This window comes from Salvelinus sp. IW2-2015, unplaced genomic scaffold (genome assembly GCF_002910315.2).
Source record: "Salvelinus sp. IW2-2015 unplaced genomic scaffold, ASM291031v2 Un_scaffold3593, whole genome shotgun sequence".
NCBI classification, from domain to species: Eukaryota; Metazoa; Chordata; class Actinopteri; order Salmoniformes; family Salmonidae; genus Salvelinus; species Salvelinus sp. IW2-2015.
This window is the reverse complement of record NW_019944871.1, coordinates 25,205-47,371: the sequence shown is the minus strand read 5'-3', so window position 1 is coordinate 47,371 and position 22,167 is coordinate 25,205. Positions and strand designations below refer to the sequence as shown.

The following is a 22,167-nucleotide window of genomic DNA, read 5'->3' as shown; positions in this document are numbered from 1 at the left end:
GTGAATTTSTTTGTCATCAATGGGGTTTTGAATGTACTACGCAATGACAACAACAATGACGTAACCACAACGGAAGGGRGAGGGAGCTCCGTTGCCAATACGCACATCAGTAAGGAAATGTCTGAGAAATAGTTTGCATAAAACAAACGGAGGAAAAAAACTGACAGTCTAACAGGAAGTACAAGAGAGAGAGAGAGAATGTGTGCGTGTGTGAGAGAGACAGACACAGAGAGAGTTATAACTGTTGTCCCTCTTCTATCCTTATATTCAAAAAGCCTGTCCCCCCTCTGTTCTCCATCTATCCCTCCGTTCTGAGTAGTCATGTTGTCCATAGTGGTGGAACACATCTTTCTCTTGGTCATCGTCACTCTCATTAGCGTCCTGCAGAATGGTAAGATAATTAATACACTTTATATAAATTATTTTGGTTATTATTATAATTAACTAGGATGTCCCATTCACATGAATAATATATGTATAGAAAGYAGGCCTGGGCAAAAAGACAACTGTGGTGAAGTTACTTGCATTGTCATTGTCAGCGAGAGAATAYTTTAACTTTATGGGTCTTTTTGCCCAGACACACATTAAACCTAATCCTGATATAAAAATCACTTTCAATGGCGATTTTTTAGTCCAGGACTAGGRTTAATCTGTGTTTGGGAAACCGGCCCTATCTCAGGTAAGAGACTATAAACTTAATATATTTTTTATTTGAACCAGGAAGTCCCATTGAGATAAATAATATCTTTATAAATGGAGACCTGTGGAGGATTTACTCACATTGTAAAGTAGCTTACTATGTGATTTATTACAGACATTAGTAGTGGTGTAGTGTTCTTTGTTTTTCATACTGTAAAATGTATTTATCATTTAACCTTTCGGTCGATGCTTTGATTTGAATACTATGCTTTACTTTTAAATGACTGTATATCACTTGATAATCACGTCTTTTTCTTCACTTCTCTGATCGACGATGAAATACATTTCTGAACGGTTGGTGTTTTATCTGTCGTGTTTATTTCCAGCTTTCTTTGCAACAAAGGTAGAGAGGGAGGGTAAAGAGCACAACAACAAAACTGCTTTTGAGAGAGTGTCCTGCGCCAAGTAAGTAACTTTCACAAACACACACACACACACATATCATTTTCCCCAGACACACATTAAACCTAGTCCTGGAATAAAAATACTGCTTTTAAATGCTAGTAAAACTAAGTGCATGCTCTTCAACCGATTGCTGCCCGCACCCTCTCATCCGACTAGCATCACTACTCTGGACGGTTCTGACCTAGAATATGTGGACAACTACAAATACCTAGGTGTCTGGTTAGACTGTAAACTCTCCTTCCAGACTCACATTAAGCATCTCCAATCCAAAATTAAATCTAGAATCGGCTTCCTATTTCACAACAAAGCATCCTTCATCACTCATGCTGCAAACATGGCCTCGTAAAACTGAGTATCCTACGATCCTTGACTTCGGCGATGTCATTTACAAAATAGCCCCAACACTCTACTCAGCAAACTGGATGTAGTCAATCCACAGTGCCATCCGTTTTATCACCAAAGCCCCATATACTACCCACCACTGCGACCTGTATGCTCTCGTTGGCTGGCCCTCACTACATATCCGTCGCCAACCCACTGGCTCCCAGGTCACTACAGTGGGGCAAAAAAGTATTTAGTCAGCCACCAATTGTGCAAGTTCTCCCACTTAAAAAGATGAGAGAGGCCTGTAATTTTCATCATAGGTACACTTCAACTATGACAAACAAAATGAGAAAAAAAAATCCAGAAAATCACATTGTAGATTTTTTATTATTTATTTGCAAATTATGGTGAAAATAAGTATTTGGTCAATACAAAAGTTTATCTCAATACTTTGTTATATACCCTTTTTTGGCAATGACAGAGGTCAAACGTTTTCTGTAAGACTTCACAAGGTTTTCACACACTGTTGCTGGTATTTTGGCCCATTCCTCCATGCAGATCTCCTCTAGAGCAGTGATGTTTGGGGCTGTTGCTGGCAACACGGACTTTCAACTCCTCCAAAGATTTTCTATGGGGTTGAGATCTGGAGACTGGCTAGGCCACTCCAGGACTTGAAATGCTTCTTACGAAGCCACTCTTCGTTGCCCGGGCGGTGTGTTTGGGATCATTTGTCATGCTGAAAGACCCAGCCACGTTTCTCTTTCAATGCCCTTGCTGATGGAAGGAGGTTTTCACTCAAATCTCACGATACATGGCCCATTCATTCTTTCCTTTACACGGATCAGTTGTCCTGGTCCCTTTACAGAAAACAAGCCCAAAGCATGATGTTTCCACCCATGCTTCACAGTAGGTATGGTGTTCTTTGGATGCAACTCAGCTTCTTTGTCCTCCAAACACGACGAGTTGAGTTTTTTACAAAAAGTTTATATTTTGGTTTCATCTGACCATATGACATTCTCCCAATCTTCTTCTGGATCATCCAAAATGCTCTCTAGCAAACTTCAGACGGGCCTGGACATGTACTGGCTTAAGCAGGGGGCACGTCTGGCACTGCAGGATTTGAGTCCTCGTGGCGGCGTAGTGTGTTACCTGATGGTAGGCTTTGTTACTTTGGTCCCAGCTCTCTGCAGGTCATTCACATAGTTCCCCCCGTGTGGTTCTGGGATTTTTGCTCACCGTTCTTGTGATCATTTTTACCCCACGTGGTGAGATCTTGCGTGGAGCCCAGATCGAGGGAGATTATCAGTGGTCTTGTATGTCTTCCATTTCCTAATAATTGCTCCCACAGTTGATTTCTTCAAACCAAGTGCTTACCTATTGCAGATTCAGTCTTCCCAGCCTGGTGCAGGGTACAATTTTTTGTTTCTGGTGTCCTTTGACAGCTCTTTGGTCTTGGCCATAGTGGAGTTTGGAGTGTGAACTGTTTGAGGTTGTGGACAGGTGTCTTTTATACCTGATAACAAGTTTCAAACAGGTGCCATTAATACAGGTAACGAGTGGAAGGACAGAGGAGCCTCTTAAAGAAGAAGTTACAGGTCTGTGAGAGCCGAAATCTTGCTTGTTTGTAGGTGACCAAATACTTATTTCAATTTGTCAATAAATTCATTAAAAATCCTACAATGTGGTTTTCTGGATTTTTTTTCCCTCATTTTGTCTGTCATAGTTGAAGTGTACCTATGATGAAAATTAAGGCCTCTCTCATCTTTTTTAAGTGGGAGAACTTGCACAATTGGTGGCTGACTAAAACTTTTTTGCCCCACTGTTAAGTTCTTTGCTAGGTAAAGCCCGCCTTATCTCAGCCTCACTGGTCACCATAGCAGCACCCACCCGTAGCATGCGCTCCAGCAGGTATATTTCACTGGTCATCCCCAAAGCCAACACTCCCTTTGGCCGCCTTTCCTTCCAGTTCTCTGCTGCCAATGACTAGAACGAATTGCAAAAATCTCTGAAGCTGGAGTCTTATATCTCCCTCTCTAACTTTAAGCATCAGCTGTCTGAGCAGCTTACCGATCACTGTACCTGCACACAGCCAATCTGTAAATAGCCCACCCAACTACCTCATCCCCATATTATTACTTACCCTCTTGCTCTTTTGCACCCCAGTATCTCTACTTGCACATCATCATCTGCACATCTATCACTTCTGTATTAATTCTGAATTGTAATTATTTTCACCTCTATGGCCTATTTATTGCTACTCTTCTACATTTGCACACACACTGTACATAGATTTTTATATTGTGTTATTGATTGAACGTTTGTTTATGTGTAACTCTGTGTTGTTGTTTTTGTCGCACTGCTTTGCTTTATCTTGGCCAGGTCGCAGTTGTAAATGAGAACTTGTTCTCAACTGGCCTACCTGGTTAAATAAAGGTGAAATTAAAATTAAAATAAAAAAAACCACACACAATGTACAATTATATTCTTTCCCTGTGTATTCAGAATATGAACTAAGCCCATAACCCAAACAAGGAAGCACCATTTTAACTGTTGATCCAGCTGGTTATCATTTCCCCTGTTCTTTAATGCTTATTTCATTCCCATACATGCTACTATCCCCGTGTATCAAGCTATAACCTAATAATAGCCATGCCGTAACCCACACAAGACTGTGTGTGTTTCTTTACACAATGGTAGTGTTGCCTGTGGGAGAAGGGTTTTGCATATCCCACGTCTCCTCTCTCTCTTTCATCTGGTCACCTTTTGCATGTGATTTCCATCTCTCCTAACATTACTAACCATCACATGGAGTTTCCTCAAACTAGACTCTGCTTACTGTGTGGATCTGCCCTGGGGGCTGTAGGGGAGGTTAGACTCTGCTTACTGTGTGGATCTGCCCTGGGGGTTGTAGGGGAGGTTAGACTCTGCTTACTGTGTGGATCTGCCTTGGGGTCTTTAGGGGAGGTTAGACTCTGCTTACTGTGTGGATCTGCCCTGGGGGCTGTAGGGGAGGTTAGACTCTGCTTACTGTGTGGATCTGCCCTGGGGGCTGTAGGGGAGGTTAGACTCTGCTTACTGTGTGGATCTGCCCTGGGGCTGTAGGGGAGGTTAGACTCTGCTTACTGTGTGGATCTGCCCTGGGGCTGTAGGGGAGTTTGACTCTGCTTACTGGGTGTGGATCTGCCCTGGGGCTGTAAGGGGAGGTTAGACTCTGCTTACGTGTGTGGATCTGCCCTGGGGCTCTGTAGGGGAGGTTAGACTTCTGCTTACTGTGTGGATCTGCCCTGGGGCTGTAGGGGGGGTTAGACTCTGCTTACTGTGTGGATCTGCCCTGGGGGCTGTAGGGGAGGTTAGACTCTGCTTACTGTGTGGATCTGCCCTGGGGGCTGTAGGGGGAGGTTTAGACTCTGCTTACTGTGTGGATTGCCCTGGGGGCTGTAGGGGAGGTTAGACTCGGCTGCTGTACTGCTGTGGGATCTGCCCTGGGGCTGGTAGGGAGGTTAGACTCTGCCTTACTGTGTGTGGATGCTGCCTGGGGCTGTAGGGAGTTAAGACTCGGCTTACTGTGTGGATCTGCCCTGGGGCTTGTAGGGGAGGTTAGACTCTGCTTACTGTGTGATCTGCCCTGGGGTGCTGTAGGGGAGGTTAGACTCTGCTTACTGTGTGGATCTGCCCGGGCTGTAGGGGAGGTAGACTCTGCTTACTGTGTGGATCTGCCTGGGCTGTAGGGAGGCTAGAACTCTGTTACTGGTGGGATCTGCCCTGGGCTGTACGGAGTGTATGACTCTGCTACTGGGATCTGCCTGGGCTGTAGGGTGGTTAGACTCTGCTTACGTGTGGATCTGCCCTGGGGCGTAGGGGAGGTTAGACTCTTGTTTACTGTGTGGGATCTGCCCTGGGCTGTAGGGGAGGTTAGACTCTGCTTACTGTGCTGGATCTCGCCCTGGGGGCTGTAGGGGAGGTTTAGACTCTTGCTTACTGTGTGGATCTGCCCTGGGGCTGTAGGGGAGGCTAGACTCTGTTTACTGTGTGGATCTGCCCTGGGCCTGTGGGAGGCTAGACTCTGCTTACTGTGTGGATCTGCCCTGGGGGCTGTAGGGGAGGTTAGACTAACGGTTCCTGTACAGATGTTAAACCTAGTCCTCGGACTAAAAAAGCATACTCAATGGGAACAGCCCCATTGTAAGTGTTTTGTATTCCAGGACTTGGCTTAATCTCAGACCGAGGAAATCATCCCACAGGGTGCATCTCCATAGTATGAAGTGGCTTCCTCTCCTGTCTCCTTTCCTTCAAATATTCGTGGTCAAGAAAAGGAATAACGTAGATAAAGACACATGAAGGAAAGAGGATCAGGACTGTTTTATTGGAGGCGATCGTTGTTGCGCTGATGTACTTCCTGTATTAAAAAAAAGGAAGCAGTGAACCACATCCTTTCTCTGCTCCTCACCTTGTTGCATTGTCAGATATAACTGCCTGTAGCATTTCATTTGGACGATGTCTATCATGGCACATTCCTGTCATATGACTAATCAACTTCTCTCTAGAGAGGACTAGTTAAGGTGGTAGGGTTGACATCACGTGTGAAGAACACCACACAAGACGGCACACGCACACGCAGCACGCACACACACACACACAACACACACACATCACACACACACAACCCACACACAACACACACAACACACACACACACATCACACACACACACACACACCAGCACACACAAAGTAAACATTTAGCAATAAAAACCAAAGTTCAGGAAGTTGCTGGTGGCATGCGCTGATGCACAGTAGGAGCTAGGTTATGTTCTGTCTGTTCGAGGAAGAGGCAGTGTTTTTATTGCAACACCCCTCCCTCCCTCCCTCCCTCCCTCCAACTACTCCTCCTTCCTATTGAGAGAGCAAGGCTGAGGATGTTGTCAACCCATTTCATCATTGTTACTTTACTGACTGCAAACTACAGAGTCTTTTACTGACCACAGAATATATTTGCAATAGCTCTCGTGACTCAGGGCTCTATTCATTCTGAATCGTTACAGATTCCGCTATAGAACTTCAATAGCCATTTCCGATTGAGCCGACATACGCAGCTGTTACCGTGAACGCAGTCTCCGCTAAAGCGAGAACATTGCCTTTACGTGTCAATCACGCTGTAATGCTGAGTTTCCACGGTATGGATCAGAACCCTAACACTTCATACGAGTCTCAGTGTGTGTTAGTATTCACTGTAATTTCAGCATCAAACTGTCTAAGCCTCCTAAAGGCTCCATTTCAATCAGATCTGCATTAGCCAACATCCACATAGCGGTGGAACCCGTGTGTGACTCAGTTGGGTAGATTGTGGTATATGCAACGCCYGGGATGTGGGTTTGATTCCCACAGGGGACCATTAAGAAAAAATATGAACATGTATGCACTCACTACTGTAAGTTGCTCTGGATAAGAGCCTCTGCTAAAGGACTAAAATGTAAATTATACCTAAAGCGGGCATTGGCTATGTTGAGTCACATTAATAGAAATCCCATGCAGCCTCGTAAACTGTAATCTACACCTCCATTAAGATGCTAGGAATCATTATTTKATTGAATGATTTTTCAGTTGGAGCGTAATTATTTCTGTATAGCCTACACTTTCTCGCTCTGAACTTCTAACACGAGTGGGGCAGGTGTGGATTATTTTTTATTTAACCTTTATTTAACTAGGCAACTCAGTTAAGAACAAATTCTTATTTACAATGACGGCCTACCCCGGCCAAACCCAGTCAACGCTCGGCCAATTGTGCGCCGCCCTATGGTACTCCCAATCATGGCCGGATGTGATACAGCCTGGATTTGAACCTGGGACTGTAGTGACACCTCCGACATCGCCAAAACATCTGTTATGCATGTGTTTTCTAGCGGCGGTTAACCCTTGATCTGATGGAATCTAGGCCTAACTGGGGTTTTCATCACGTGTTTCTCTTGTCTGTCCCCACAGTCGTAACTGTATGGATTCATACCCTACCTTCCTAGCAGTGATGTGGTGTGCTGGGCTGTGCCTTAACCAAGGTAAATCATCACAGATACTGTACGTTACGTAACGTTCCCCAGTCTCTCTTTTCATCTAGCTAACACTGTCTGTGATCTTGGTGTTCAGCTCCTGCTGCCTTCGCAGGGATCATCTACCTGGTGGCCAGGCAGAAGTACTTTGTCGGGTACATGGGTCAGACATCTCAAAGGTGAGAGTGTGTGTACCTGTGTGTGTAATGAATGTATGTATTTGTAACTGATTGACTGCTTTTTTGTATGTGTGTGTGTGTGTGTGTGTGACTAATCAACTGTGTTTCTGTCTGACAGCACTCCAGGGTACCTGTTTGGGAAACGCGTCCTGGCCTTCCTCATCCTGATGTGCATTGTGGGTATCTTCAACTTCCTGCTGTTGCGTTACTTCGGCAGCGACTATAAAGACACCTTGGAAATGATCACCAACGCAGCCTCCGCTCTACTCCTCATTCCCTGAACTACGGCAGTGACTATAAAGTCTATGTTTTGTGTCTGTGTTAAGCTACTACGGAAAGTGACCATAAAGTCTARGTTTTGTGTCTGTGTGTGCATGTGTGTATTTGCCCAGTGCAAGGGTAGCAAGTGTGGTGATGTGATGGGTGATTCAATGCTGTGCAATTATCCGCTTCTGTGCTCAATCATTTCATGTTTTATTTTCTGTTTTTTTTATTTAAGTATGGGAAATAAAAACACAAAAGCTACATAGTATTGAATTCCATTGAAAATGTATAAAATATGTTGATATGCCACAGCAGCCACAGCTGTCCCTCTAAATTACATTTGAACAGTTTCTAAAGTCAGTTCTAGTAATCATGTCTCCATGTTCTAGAAATCATGTCTCCATGTTCTAGAAATCATGTCTCCATGTTCTAGAAATCATGTCTCCATGTTCTAGAAATCATGTTGCCATACACAATACACACTGTAACATTTTTTTCTAACAACGTACATAGCCTTCAGAAAGTATTCATACCTCTCAACTTGTTCCACATGTGTTACAGCCTAAATTCAAAACGGATTAATTCGATTTTTTTCTCTCTCACCCAGCTACACACAATACCTCATAATGATGAAGTGAAAACCTGTTTTTACAAATGTTTGCAAATTTATTGAAAATTAAATACAGAAATACTCCTGAGTCAATACTTTGTAGAAACACCTTTGGCAGCGATTAAAGCTGTGAGTCTTTCTGGGTAAATCTCTAAGAGCTTTCCACACCTGGATTGTGCAACATTTGCCCATTATTCTTTTTAAAATTCTACAAGCTTGGACAAAAAAATTGTTGTTTGTCATTGCTAGGCAGACATTTTCAGGTCTTGCCCTAGATTTTCCAGCAGATCTAAGTCAAAACTGTAACTCGGCCACCCAGGAACATTCACCGTCTTCTTGGTAAGCAACTCCAGTGTAGATTTGACCTTGTGTTTTAGGCTGTCCTGCTGAAAGGTGAATTCATCCGTCTTGTGGAAAGCAGACTGAACCAGGTTTTCCTCTAGGATTTTGCCTGTGCTTATGCCATTTTTTTTTGCCATGCCATTTATTTTTTATCCTGAAAAACTCCCTAGTCCATAACGATTACAAGCATACCCATAACATGATGCAGCCACCACTATGCTTGAAAATATGGAGTGGTACTCAGTACTATGTTACATTGAATTTGCCCCAAACATAACACTTTGTATTCAGGACAAAAAGTGAATTGCTTTGCCACATTTTTTGCAGTATTACTATTAGTGCCTTTTTGCAAACAGGATGCATGTTTTGGAATATTTKTATTCTGTACAGGCTTCCTTGTTTTCACTCGGTCAATTAGGTTAGTGTTGTAGAGTAACTACAARGTTYTTGATCCATCCTCAGTTTTATTCTGTCACAACCATTCATCTCTAACTAATTTAAAGTCACCATTCCTGAGCGGTTTCCTTCCTCTCGGGCAACTGAGTTWGGAAGGAKGCCTGTATCTTTGTGGTGACTYGGTGTATTGACACACCATCCAAAGTGTAATTAATAACATCACCATGCTCAAAGGGAATATTCAYGGTCTGCTTTTTTTATTTGTACGCATCTACCACAGGAGGCTGCTGAGGGGAGGACGGCTCATAATAATGGTTGGAATGGAGTAAATGTAATGGTATCAAACACATGGAAACCATGTGTTTGATGTGTTCAATACCCTAACCAGCCATCACCAAGAGTCCGTCCTCCCCTTTAAGGTACCACCAGCCGCCAATCGGTGCCCTTCTTTGCGAGGCATTGGAAAACCTCCCTGGTCTTTGTGGTTGAATCTATGTTTGAAATTCACTGCTCGACTTGAGGGACCTTACAGATAATTGTATGTGTTGGGCATAGGCGGAAATCCCAGGGGGGACGGGGGGGACACGACCCCCCCATCCTGGGAAAAATATGATTTGTCCCCCCCAATATATCACTGTAAACATAACTATGTAATTTCAATAATATTAATAATACGCAATGAAAGCACTTGTGCTGATTATAGACACTTAATAGCGCGTTTTTAAGTTTCACAAGATTGCGACCCCCCCGCCCTTTGCCTCACAATGGTTTGATCCACTGCCAGTTCTTTAGCTGGCAAGGTAATAGAGGGCTCGTATCTACTGTCAGAAAGGCACTCAGTGTACGTAACTGACGTGAGGTTAATCCAGTCAATCGCGCTTTAGCAATGTATATATTTTTTTAATGTTGCAGGGTTCACACACTAGCTGAATTTGCAGAGCTAGCGCGCAAACTAAAGCAAACATTAACTATCAAGCTAGCTAGTACCTATTCCATTTATGTGTCGTCGTCAAAGATGGAATATTTGCTATCGTTAGTTTATTCCAAGATTAGCATGCAGCTGTAGTGCTTCAAAGTCCCTGTGATAAGGTTAGCGATAAACTGAAGTCCAAACTGAACAGAACTACACTCTCTTATACCATTGTCTTAAATATATTTAATGGTCTCGTTGCAAAAGCTAAATTGTCYCTAGTGAATRTTTTATTTTTTTCACCTTTAACCAGGTAGCAAAGATTATAGCAAACACCACAGAAACGGAATTGGTGCTCGCTAGCTTTGCAAATTCAGCTATTGTTGGAAGCCTGCCAATATGAAACAAACTATGTTAAAATTTCAAAACGTTGCAGCATGTGTTGTGTAAATGTGTGTGCAGCTAGACCGGTCAGCCAGCCAGCCAGGTAGAAAAATGTCAGAAAAAAGTAAAAAGACGGACATCAGAGTATTTTTCAGTACACCAAAACGCAAAGTAAGAACTCTAGTAGCCTAATATCTCAAAGACCAGTTGATAAAATGTTCATAAGAAAGAAGTGAAATGCTAATGGAAATGTTTCACAATGATGTCATTAGGCAGAGCAGGCAACAGGTGGCACACAGACAGCAGAGCTGGGGACAGATATGCAGGGACAGACTGGCAGAGACAGGGAGTCTCAGGTAAGTTTGTTGAGTCTTTGTTTGGCAACATTATGAAAGGTTCTCAATTTTTTTGACTTGTAAAATAGGGACATAATTGGAAAATGCCATGAATACCCCCACTCTCAATTTAAACTGGTGACTGAACCAAGATTTGTTTAAGGCAATGGTATTGCTGTTGTGATTAATTGTGTAGTTTTGGGTACCGTAGTTAGGAGTACAGCAAACACCTTATTTCTTTTCTAGGAGACAGACTGTGAGTCAGTGAGGGTGGTGAAAGGGAAAGAGCCAAGGAGAGAGACTTCAGAGGACAGTCACAGCCACGGCAGGACCAGGTGTCACCCTTGTTGCCAGCAGCACCAGTATAGGGGACAGTGGCACAAGCATCGTCACTTACCTCAGTGATGACACAAAACCATATCAGCCACACCCACAATTTATAGAACCGCAAACTCTTGCAAACAGAGTGTTGACGTTTCAAGAGAGAGGAACACTGCACTGATAAGGAACATTGCTATAACTATTATTATTAGTAGTATTATAATGATTTAAACAAGTTGGGACAACCCTTCAGTTAACTACTGTACCTAACAATTATCCAGTAGTAGTGATTATGGTCCCTCAATATACATTTAACATATTACAACATAGTCTATGTGTTACAGCACTACTTTTGGTGTCCCCCTCAGGAATTGCTCCTGAGAAAATTTAATGTAATTGTCCCCTCCAAGGTTGATATCAGATTTTCGCCCCTGGTGTTGGGTACAGAGATGAGGTAGTCATTCAAAAAATCATGATAAACACTATTATTGCTCACAGAGTGAGTCCATGTAAACTTATTATGTGAATTGTTTACTTCTGAACTTATTTAGGCTTGCATAAGAGGTTGAATAGTTAAGACTCATTTTTTTTATTAATTAGATTTTTTTTAAATCTAAAAACATCCTTCCACTTTGTCATTATGGGTTATTGTGTGTTGGTCAGTAACAAAAACAAAAACTCAATTTAATCCATTTTAAATTCAGGCTGTAACACAACAAAATGTGGAAAAAGTCAAGGGGAGTGAGATACTTTCTGTAAGGCACTGTATATATGAACTTGATAAAACAACGTATTGTAAAGTCTTTTGCGCTATTCTTTCAATAGTTTCGTGCCGACTGGCTTACTCCATCTTTCCATTAACATAACAGTGCAGCAGAGGGTTAAATTCTCAAACCAAAGCAGCAACATTGAACTGACCATCCATGTCTTACACTAAACGAGATGATCCAGTCTACTGATAAACAGCTCCCCCCYGTGGTTGAATCCTGCATAGCAGGTATCCCAGCTTCTCACTTCAACTGACAGGTGTCGTTGTCCACTGAAACATGGGCCTCGGGAAGAGGCGAAGAGAGAGGATTTACTCCGCCCTAAATATGTCCGTGTGAGATAAGACCTTTTTTCTGTATGGAGGTCTATGAGAGAGTGTCGAATTACATGGGGCTAATTTGATTTCAATAGAAGTTTTGTAATTTTTAGACTGTTTCAAATGTACTGATATAAGTGGATGCAGGTGGCATTCCGGCAGCTTTGTGAAAAATGACTTGGTTGTTCACACGCATATCTGCCCTCTCATTGGCTAGTATCGTCCCACCTGACCTCAATTGCCTTAAAGCATTTAGGACATGCATTTCTATTGTTAGAGCGGTCACTCGACTACCTTGTCAATATAATAGATAATCTTTGGCCTATGTCCAGTCTTCTTGCCCATCAAATAGTTATTATTGATTCTTGCTTCTTCTCATCTTCCATGGTAGGAGATCTACAGGGAAGAAATCACAAAGTAAATAAACATGTGCTGGTTTACTTCCTCCCAGAGTGGAAACCCTACCTATGGCCCAATCATCTCCTTTCTCCCAGAGTGGACACCCTACCTATGGCCCAATCATCTCCTTTCTCCCAGAGTGGACACCCCAACTATGGCCCAATCATCTCCTTTCTCCCAGAGTGGACACCCCAGCTATGGCCCAACCATCTCCTTCCTCCCAGAGTGGACACCCTACCTATGGCCCAATCATCTCCTTTCTCCCAGAGTGGACACCCTATCTATGGCCCAACCATCTCCTTCCTCCCAGAGTGGACACCCTACCTATGGCCCAATCATCTCCTTTCTCCCAGAGTGGACACCCCAGCTATGGCCCAACCATCTCCTTTCTCCCAGAGTGGACACCCCACCTATGGCCCAATCATCTCCTTTCTCCCAGAGTGGACACCCTAACCTATGGCCCAATCATCTCCTTTCTCCCAGAGTGGACACCCTATCTATGGCCCAATCATCTCCTTTCTCCCAGAGTGGACACCCCAGCTATGGCCCAATCATCTCCTTTCTCCCAGAGTGGACACCCTACCTATGGCCCAATCATCTCCTTCCTCCCAGAGTGGATCTATTCCCTTCACTGATTTGAAAGAAAATTACTGGTATAAGAAATATCGCGGAGCAATGGGCTGGTGGGAGTCTCCACCATATTTCAATGCTTTTAGATTTGTGGGAAGTTGTGAACGAGTGCACACTTCAGGAGGACAGAGATATTATTGTGACGCACCCTTTGATGGCCACAAGTAAGATTCAGAGAAACACAGATTATTCAGCAGTAAACTGTCCGTAAGTAGAGAATATACATCAATAAGCTAAGAGGAAAGTTCCAGATACATTAATAAATAACTAGGCCTTATTCATTCATTGTATTTGACCTTGAAATGGCGTTTGCTGAAGCCGAGCCAGTGTGGGAAGTCGAAGAGGGCATCAGAGTAATATTTCAGGGTGAAGCAGGTATCCTTCCACACGGGGGTGACCTTCTCTCTGTTGCCTAGGAGACAGAAACTCTCCCCTGCCCAGCCACGCAACGCATCACACAGGTCAATCTGAAAACAAAAAAAAGCAGAGGGAAAAATGTATTTCAACTTTACATAAAAAATAAATAAAAATATGAATATGCTATTTTCAATGACAACATCTTGAGAGGTGGCTGCGTAAAGAAAATAAGCTTGTTATCTAAGAATCACTCTTATTAAATGTTATTTTTAAGAACAGCAAAATGACAAACTCACGTCGACCCTGTAGCTCTCCCCAGCCACAGAGGAGATAGTCTTGTCCAGGCCTCTCTCAATCTCCCACTTGATCAGAGGGTTACGGCCATCAATGGACACCACATACTGCTGGAGCACTGAGGAGGGAGGGAGAAAAGGAGAGAGAGAGTGTCAGAAAGAGTCAGTCAGTCCTGTGAAGGCCACTGTGTTAGTTAGTAATACGCCATGAGTCTCTGTAGTTAGGCTGTGAGTCATACTTAAAAGGTCACACTGCACCGCCTGCAAACGGTCAAAAACCACAGTTACGTTCCAAATAGCACCATATTCCCTATATAGTACAATCTATTGACCAGAGCCCTGGCCAACAGTAGTGTACTATATAGGGAATATGGTGCTATTTGGGAAGCAGGGAGTGATTCATTATAACCTCCATATGGAAGGGCCAGCCCAGGTTAAAAATACATAAATAACATGTTGTTTCACTGCATGGTTAAGAACTATGTGCTGCTGATATGCAACAAAACAGACATACCGTATCAACATTTACTCCTGTACATATGCAATCTGTTATTTGATGCAGTAACGTTAAAGAGTAACGTTATGAAAAGTCATTTATGAAAACCATGGACTACAGCGCGCCTTGTCTGCTGCAGCCTACGGGTCCATTACAGATAGAACAGTGAAAAGTTTTACCTTTTATGTTTTGGGGAGTTTTCCTATCTGTCGATGAAGGTTTACTTTCACATGCAGACACCAGTATATATATCTTTTTTGAGGTTAGGCTCTTCCTGAAGCGAGTGTAATCTCCCAAATTGCGCACTGTGATTTTCCTGAAAGAAAATAAATTGTTGGGTACATTTTCGAATGGTAAGTTAGTTAAGAAGTTGATGCTCAGCTGAATTAATTATATTTTCAAGGCTGACTAATGTATCAAACTTTTTTAAATMAACATATTCCTTACTTTCCCTGCGAGTGCTGGAAGACGACTTTCCCTCCTCTGGATAACTCGAAGTCATCGATGAACACGCAGCAGTTTTCAGGATCGCTTTTCACGAATCGGTAGCCAGCTTCTACCGTGAAACCGGGCGGAGGGTTCCGCAAGAATTCCTCAACTTCTATAACTTCCATCGTACAGCGGGAGACGTCTGTGATCGTCATGTCTTTGGAGATATGTGGAGTTTTCTGTCTCGAGCAATGTCTGTTTTTCTGCTTGCGATTCCAGATCACGTGATGAGGAAATGAAGGTCTTGTCACCCCAGATGAACCAGTGATGGGCATTCCGGATCTTTTCAGTGGACCGGCTCGTTCGGCTCAGTTTACCAAAAAGAGCCGGCTCCTTTGGCTCCCAAACAGCTCTTTAAAAAATATATATGTTTTGTATGTTTTCAAGTCAAACAGTTTGCGATAGTTTTGACTATGATTGATGTTAAAATAATTCAAATTAAATGATTAAATGAAATCATACTCTACCTTATTAACCACAATGTATTTTAAAATGCATTGGTTTGTTATGAAAAATAATGCTATTAAACATTTGTATTTAAAGTATAACTTTTTAATGTATATAAACAAAGTGCATATACATGTAACAATTCAAAACGAATACAATCTGGACAGCATAATAATAGAATATTGCACCATATCACAGAAAAATAAATAACAATGTGCAAAACTGCAGCATCCCACTTAAAACATTAAACTGGTCCCTCTTTTCTCTCTCTTATTTATCGCCATGTTATAACCAGCAGCACACAGAAATGCTGACCATATGTTGCTTTTATGAGAGATTTGCATTCAGAAATGCAAGCTGCCTCACTTTCGAGGGGTTTCTTCTCTCAGTAATTATTTGTCCCATTTTCAAGAAGACTCTCTCAGAGGGAACGGATGTGGCAACTATGCAGAGTTTCCCTGTCATGACTTTAGTAAGCCGTGGGTAGACAGAGGCCTTGTTCTTCCACCAGCTCAGAGGATCTGCAGATCCTTTGAGGAGGGGCTCCTCCAAATAGGATCGGACCTCCATTATGGCATCTGCTGAGGGATTCCTTTGTGCTGCTACCCCTTCTGCTCTCTCGTCAAACAGCAGACGTTTGTGGCACTACTGCTGGTGCTTCTTCTCCATCTGATCCCTCTTCTTCCTGTTGCCCTGGAGCCTGAGCCAGCTGACTGCTGGGGCTGTCCCTCCCTGCTGTTGAGGTTATTCTTTGAAGAGCCTCATCAATCGCTCTGGCATCACTGAAGGCTAACTTCTTAAACCTGGGGTCAAGTGCAGCGGTTTCTGATAGCACGTGATTATATTCCATCCTGTGGAACTTTCTGTCCATTGTTGAACATAGGGTGTCCATCAACTCTGTCACATGTCCTGTGGTTACATTTGCTTCTCTCTGGCGGCTGGCTGTGATTCGCTGCAGACCCTTACATAGGAGTATCATTTTTGAGGCTGTCACATAGCTGAAAAGAGAGAACAGTAACTTATTAGTTCAGGTTCATGTTTTGTCTACTGATACTACATTCTCATCTACTGCTCATATACATATATAAAACTGGATTAAATAATGATGTAGTAATAACTGCTTACTGTACCTCTCTCCGCTGATCTCCACAGTGACCTGCTCAAAGGGTTCCAGGACTCTGCACACCTCCTCCACCACCTCCCATTCCTCTTGGGTCAGAGCATCAACAGGTGCATTGACAATGGCCAGGGTAGAGATGATGGCATCCCCATCTAGTGTTGTGTAGACTTTAGTTTTTCAGCACCTACTGTGCTGCAGACATAGACTTTTGCATAAACTGGTCCATAGAAGACTGCGTTGCTGTGGGTCACGGAGTAGACCTACTTGAATGAGTGGATACATCTCCAAGTGTGGAGGTGCTGGCTCCACCACTATCACTAGCAGGCCCGCTAGTTTCTCGAAGCTCCGCTACAGCTAGCTTCACAGTTGGGWGKACAGTTCACATATGCCGGTGTAGGTTGTGCATAGAACCAACTTTATATGAGATTTTGTTTTGGCAAATTCCACACTGTGCTCTAACATTGTCTACATTATTAAAATGCATCCAAATGTTACTGTGCTTCCGACTCATTTTCCAGCCGTTGTTTTCACAGAGTCTCCTCGGCTGGAGAGAGAGGAAGCGTGAACGACCCGTCACTAAGATGAACTGTCTTTGGAATAGAATGTCTCAGTCAGAAAGTATTTTCTTCACAATATCACATATGAATGACACGGATTGACGCATTCAATAGTGGTGACTTGAAGATCATTTGGATGGAACATTTTTGCTGTATCCATTTAAAAAATAAAAAATCCTTGATCTAAAAGCGACCAGATGTAGTCTATCTTATTTAAACGTTTTCTAGCAAGCAAAACCTAGGCCTACTTTGCCCATTTTGATTTATTCAACTTGTTAGAATCTTCTATGTGTTGCTTTACTTTATACACTAGGGCCACACTAGGTTTTAGATTCTAATGCTGGACTCACTGTAGTGTCCTGAAATATGACACAGAACATTTATATTCACTTTATAACTGCTAGCCTAGTAGGCGTTTTTCCACCCTGTTTGGAATCTTCCATTGAGTAAAAGTCAGACTTGCCCTCAATGGTGAGTGATGTTTGTGAGCAAGAATAGACTATTGACACTCACTCTGACCGCTTGTTCATTTGTAGGCAACTGGGTGAGGCTCTGAACAAGTGTGTGTGTGTGTGCTGACTTGACTGGGTGTCTGCTTACCTATGTAGCCTATAATGTGTGTGATCTGAAGGGGCAAACACATGTCTTTCCCCTCTGACAGTCCCAGAGGGACGAGGTTAAGGGTCAGTCCTCAACGTGTGTTCCATATGGCAACCTATTCCTATCAGTGGAGGCTCCTCGGAGGAAGAAGGGGAGGACCATCCTCCTCAGTGAATTTCATAAAAATAAAAATAGTGAAATGTTAAACAAAGTTATCCTTTTTAGATAAAACTATACTYAATATATTCACGTCACCAAATAATTTATTAAAACATTCTGTTTTGCAACAACGGTCTACAGTAGACTCGACAGCACTCTGTAGGGTAGCACTATGGTGTAGCCGGAGGACAGCTAGCTTCCGTCCTGCTCTGGGTACATTGACTTCAATACAAAACCCAAGAGGCTCATGGATCTCACCCCCTTTCATAGACTTACACAGTAATTATGACACCTTTTGGTGGACGTCCTCCAACCTATCAGAACTCTTGCAGTATGACCTGACATGTTGTTCACCCAATCAAAGGTTCAGAGAATGAATCTAGTACTGAAAGCATAAGCTACAGCTAGCTAGCACTGCAGTGTATACAATGTGGTGAGTAGTTGACTAAAGAGAGAGAAAGACAATAGTTGAACAGTTTTGAACAAATGAATTCCTTCAAAAATGAAGGAGAAGCAAGAGAGAGAGAGCAATATATATATATATATATATATATATATATATTTTTAACCTTCACTTTCACTTACTTAGCTCGCCAGCTTGTTTAGCCTACTCAAACACCCGGCTCAAACAGAGGGATGCTATGTTAGCTAGCTGGCTATGGTTATCCAACACAGGAACTCTTCCAAGTCAAGGTAAGCTTTGGGTTTTATTAATTTATTGCCAAAGGGGCCCGCTGGTGTAACTGCTAAACTGCTTGCTGACTACACTGTACTGCATGATTGTAGCGGGTTTACTAACCAGTTAGTTCTAGTAGCGATGTTGACTATGATGTTAGCTAGCTAATAATGGCGATAACGATCTAGGCTGTGTGTAGAGGTTAGCGGTTATGATATGAAGGTTTAGGTTGTAAAGATTGTTTCGCCTGGTCACAGACAGCTGTGAGGACACAACAGTTCACCTGACACAGGACTGAATCCAAACAGTACACTGTTGATTTTATGTGCATTTTACATTTACTGTACTTTTCCCGCATTTGTTGATAACGAAATCCTCTGGATACATTCATTCAGCAACATGATAATAATATTCCTTGAAAATGTGGGGTAGGTGCAACATAAGACAACAAAAAATGACAAGGGTTTGAGTGAGAGGACTAACTGGTGTCTCCGAGTGGACACACACCTCTCCAAAGTGTTCACAGTTCCTAAGTCATTTCAATGCACTTTTATGACTCAAAGAAGATTCCTAAACTATAAGGTGCTTTTTTTGAGCTTTCCTATTTTTTCTGTTGAGGAACTAGGGCAAAAACACTTATAGTAGTTTTGTTTGGAACAGCCCTGTATCCCCGCTTTTACACAATTACTGTTTACGCAATACTAAAAGGTCCATTATAAATCCCTGGGTCAGATGGGTCATTATCTGACTGCTTGTTCTATTGCCAACGTGACTAGCTAAATGTTTACAAGACGATTCAATGCAGCAGATTGTCATTTTTGGTGCTCATAAAATGAAGTCATGAGTGCTCTCAGACGCTTGGTCCGCGGCACATTTTTCATAGCAATAAAAAACAAACAGGCTCATTCTGTTCAGGACAGCCCAGGGWATAACACCATGTCATCTGGTAACTGTACATCAAACATAGTAATGATGAACTTTGACCCTGTATATGACATGAGTTTTATGATATGGAAATGTCAAGTCCACATTTGGACTCACGGTGTTTGGCTTGCTTGTATAACATCAAAGCGGTTTGTATTCTTTTTCAAAAATACATTGTGTCCTCTTAATTTTACAGAATTCCCCTTTACTCAGACAACAAAACATTTGCAAATGTTGCCCGATTAGCGGGTACTCAAGTTCAGAGCGGCTGTCAGTCGAAACCCATACAGATCCGTCAAACAGAGAACCTGAGCTCCGACGTCATGTTTAGCATGTTACTGTACAGCCACTGCGTTCCAATTTAGGCTCTTATCAGTGCCCAAATCTGCCATTTTCAACCAGCATACAAGGTACGAGTGTAAAGAGCTACTGAGAGTTGAACCAAGCCGACCAGTTTATTTACCACAGGCTGAGCTGCTAAAGCATTCATTATCTTTATGAAGTCCTTTGTCTGAAAGGATCAGGGTGTGTGTGTAAAAGTCTGTGTGTGCATATGTGTAGTGTTTGTGTGTCGGTGAGTGTGATGTGTCTCCACCCGGCACAGCCAGAAGAGGACTGGCCACCCCTCATAGCCTGGTTCCTCTCTAGGTTTCTTCCTAGGTTTTGGCCTTTCTAGGGAGTTTTTCCTAGCCGCCGTGCTTCTACACCTGCATTGCTTGCTGTTTGGGGTTTTAGGCTGGGTTTCTGTACAGCACTTCGAGATATTAGCTGATGTACGAAGGGCTATATAAAATAAACTTGATTTAATGTGTACATCTGTGTGTCTCTTTTTTTCCTGTGAGAGAGCAGAGTGTGTATTGTGTTGACAGAATCTGATTGGGGTCACTTGTCCAGCCCTGAATATTTATATGGTACAATAGAGTGCTCAAGTGGGTTGAACTGATTTCGACCCCTTCTTTCTCTCTCCACCCCTCCCAATTCTCTATTAGCTTCTCTCTCTCTCTCTTAATTCTCTATATTGAACCCCCCCCCCCCCCCCCAGAGGATAAGTCAGAAAACTGTAATATTGGTAAAGCAATATTTTTCTGCCAAGTCCTTTTTTACTCGTCCTCAAAACTGTTGTACTACACTCAAATCGCCAGAGAGTTCACCATTGACTGTCTCTGGCTCTCAACTGTTTCTTTGCAGTGGCGGCCGTAGGCTGTTTGACTGCAAAGAATGAGACAGACAGAGAGAAAGACACATAAAGAGGAAGAGACAGACAGATAGGGTTGACTATAGTCTACACTAGACAGAGAATAGGGAGGTCAGGGGTTGACTAAGTCTAACACTAGACACTAGAACACAGAACAGTGAATATGAAGCATGAAACAGACAACAAGAACAGTGAACAGAACAGTGAACAAGGCACAGGACAGTGAACATGGAACAGAACAGTGTAACAGTGAACAGAACAGTGGAACAAGGCACAGAACAGTGAACATGGAACGAAAGTGAAACAGAACAGTGAAAGACGAACAGGGAACAGAAACAGTGAACAGGGAACAGAACAGTGAACAGAAATAACAAGGTGGAACATGGACAGAACAGTGAACAGAACAGTGAACAGGGACACAGAACAGATGACAATGGAACAGAACAGTGACAGAACAGGGAACAGAACAGTGGAAACAAGGCACACGAACAGTGAACAGGGAACAGAACAGTGAACAGAACAGTGAACAAACAGGTTAACAGGGAACAGAACAGTGAACAGGGAACAGAACAGAGAACATGGAACAGAACAGTGAACAGAGAGCATGGAACAGAACAGGAACAGTGACAGAACACTGAGCAGGGACAGACACTGAGCAGGGAACAGAACACTGAGACAGGAAACAGAACACTGAGGCAGGAAACAGAACACTGAGACAGGGAACAGACCAGTGAACAGTGAACAGGGTAAGAGAACAGGGAACGGAACAGTGAACAGAACAGGAACAGAACAGTGAACAGAGAACAGTGAACAGAGAAAGTGAACAGAAACAGTTGAACAGGGTACAGACTTGAACGGAACAGTGAACAGAACAGGTAACAGAAACAGTGAACAGAGAACAGTGAACAGAGAACAGTGACATGAACAGTGAACAGTGAAAGGTACAGACTGGGAAATGAGTGAATGGTAGAAAGAATAAAAAAATAAGTCACAGATTGATGGGAAAGAGAGAGGTTGAGGGTGACAGGTTTAAACAGAAGAATGATAGCAGGAGAGAAATACAAAAGAATGAAAGAGAGGGAGAGGTGTGGTGAGAGAGAGGGAGGTGTGGGTAAAGAGAGAGAGGAGGTTGGGTAAGAGAGAAAGAGAGGTGTGGGTAAAGAGAGAGAGGGAGGGTGTGGGTAAAGAGAGATAGAGAGGTGCGGGTAAAGAGAGAGAGAGGGAGGTGTGGGTAAAGAGAGAAAAGAGGTGTGGGTAAAGAGAGAAGAGGGAGGTGTGGGTAAAGAGAGAGAGAGAGAGGTGTGGGTAAAGAGAGAGAGAGGTGTGGGTAAAGAGAGAGAGAGAGGTTGTGGGTAAAGAGAGGGAGAGGTGTGGGTAAGGGAAGGAGGTGTGGAGATGAGAAGTGTTGGTAAAGAGAGAAAGAGAGGTGGGTAAAGAAAGAGAGTGTGGGTAAAGAGAGAGTAAAAGAGAGGTGTGGGTAAGAGAGGGAGAGAGAGTGTGGGTAAAGAGAGGAGGGAGAGGTGTGGGTAAGA

General features: G+C 43.0%; 2 protein-coding genes across 2 annotated transcripts; one reads left to right on the top strand and one right to left on the bottom strand.

The window, feature by feature from the left end:
* Positions 1–170: 170 nt before the first annotated feature.
* On the top strand, positions 171–8,609 carry alox5ap (arachidonate 5-lipoxygenase-activating protein). Its single transcript, XM_024143020.2, has 5 exons — positions 171–391; positions 1,026–1,104; positions 7,407–7,477; positions 7,566–7,647; positions 7,766–8,609. The coding sequence occupies exons 1-5, from the start codon at positions 322–324 to the stop codon at positions 7,926–7,928; spliced, it is 465 nt and encodes a 154-aa protein (XP_023998788.1). The 5' UTR covers positions 171–321; the 3' UTR covers positions 7,929–8,609.
* Positions 8,610–12,052: 3,443 nt separating this feature from the next.
* LOC112076136 (mesenteric estrogen-dependent adipogenesis protein) lies at positions 12,053–15,228 on the bottom strand. The gene is made up of 5 exons (XM_024143019.2): positions 14,916–15,228; positions 14,648–14,784; positions 13,976–14,091; positions 13,619–13,789; positions 12,053–12,689 (listed from the first exon to the last, which is right to left on the bottom strand). Exons 1-5 carry the CDS (start codon positions 15,110–15,112, stop codon positions 12,669–12,671), a joined length of 642 nt encoding a protein of 213 aa, XP_023998787.2. The 5' UTR covers positions 15,113–15,228; the 3' UTR covers positions 12,053–12,668.
* Positions 15,229–22,167: the final 6,939 nt, after the last annotated feature.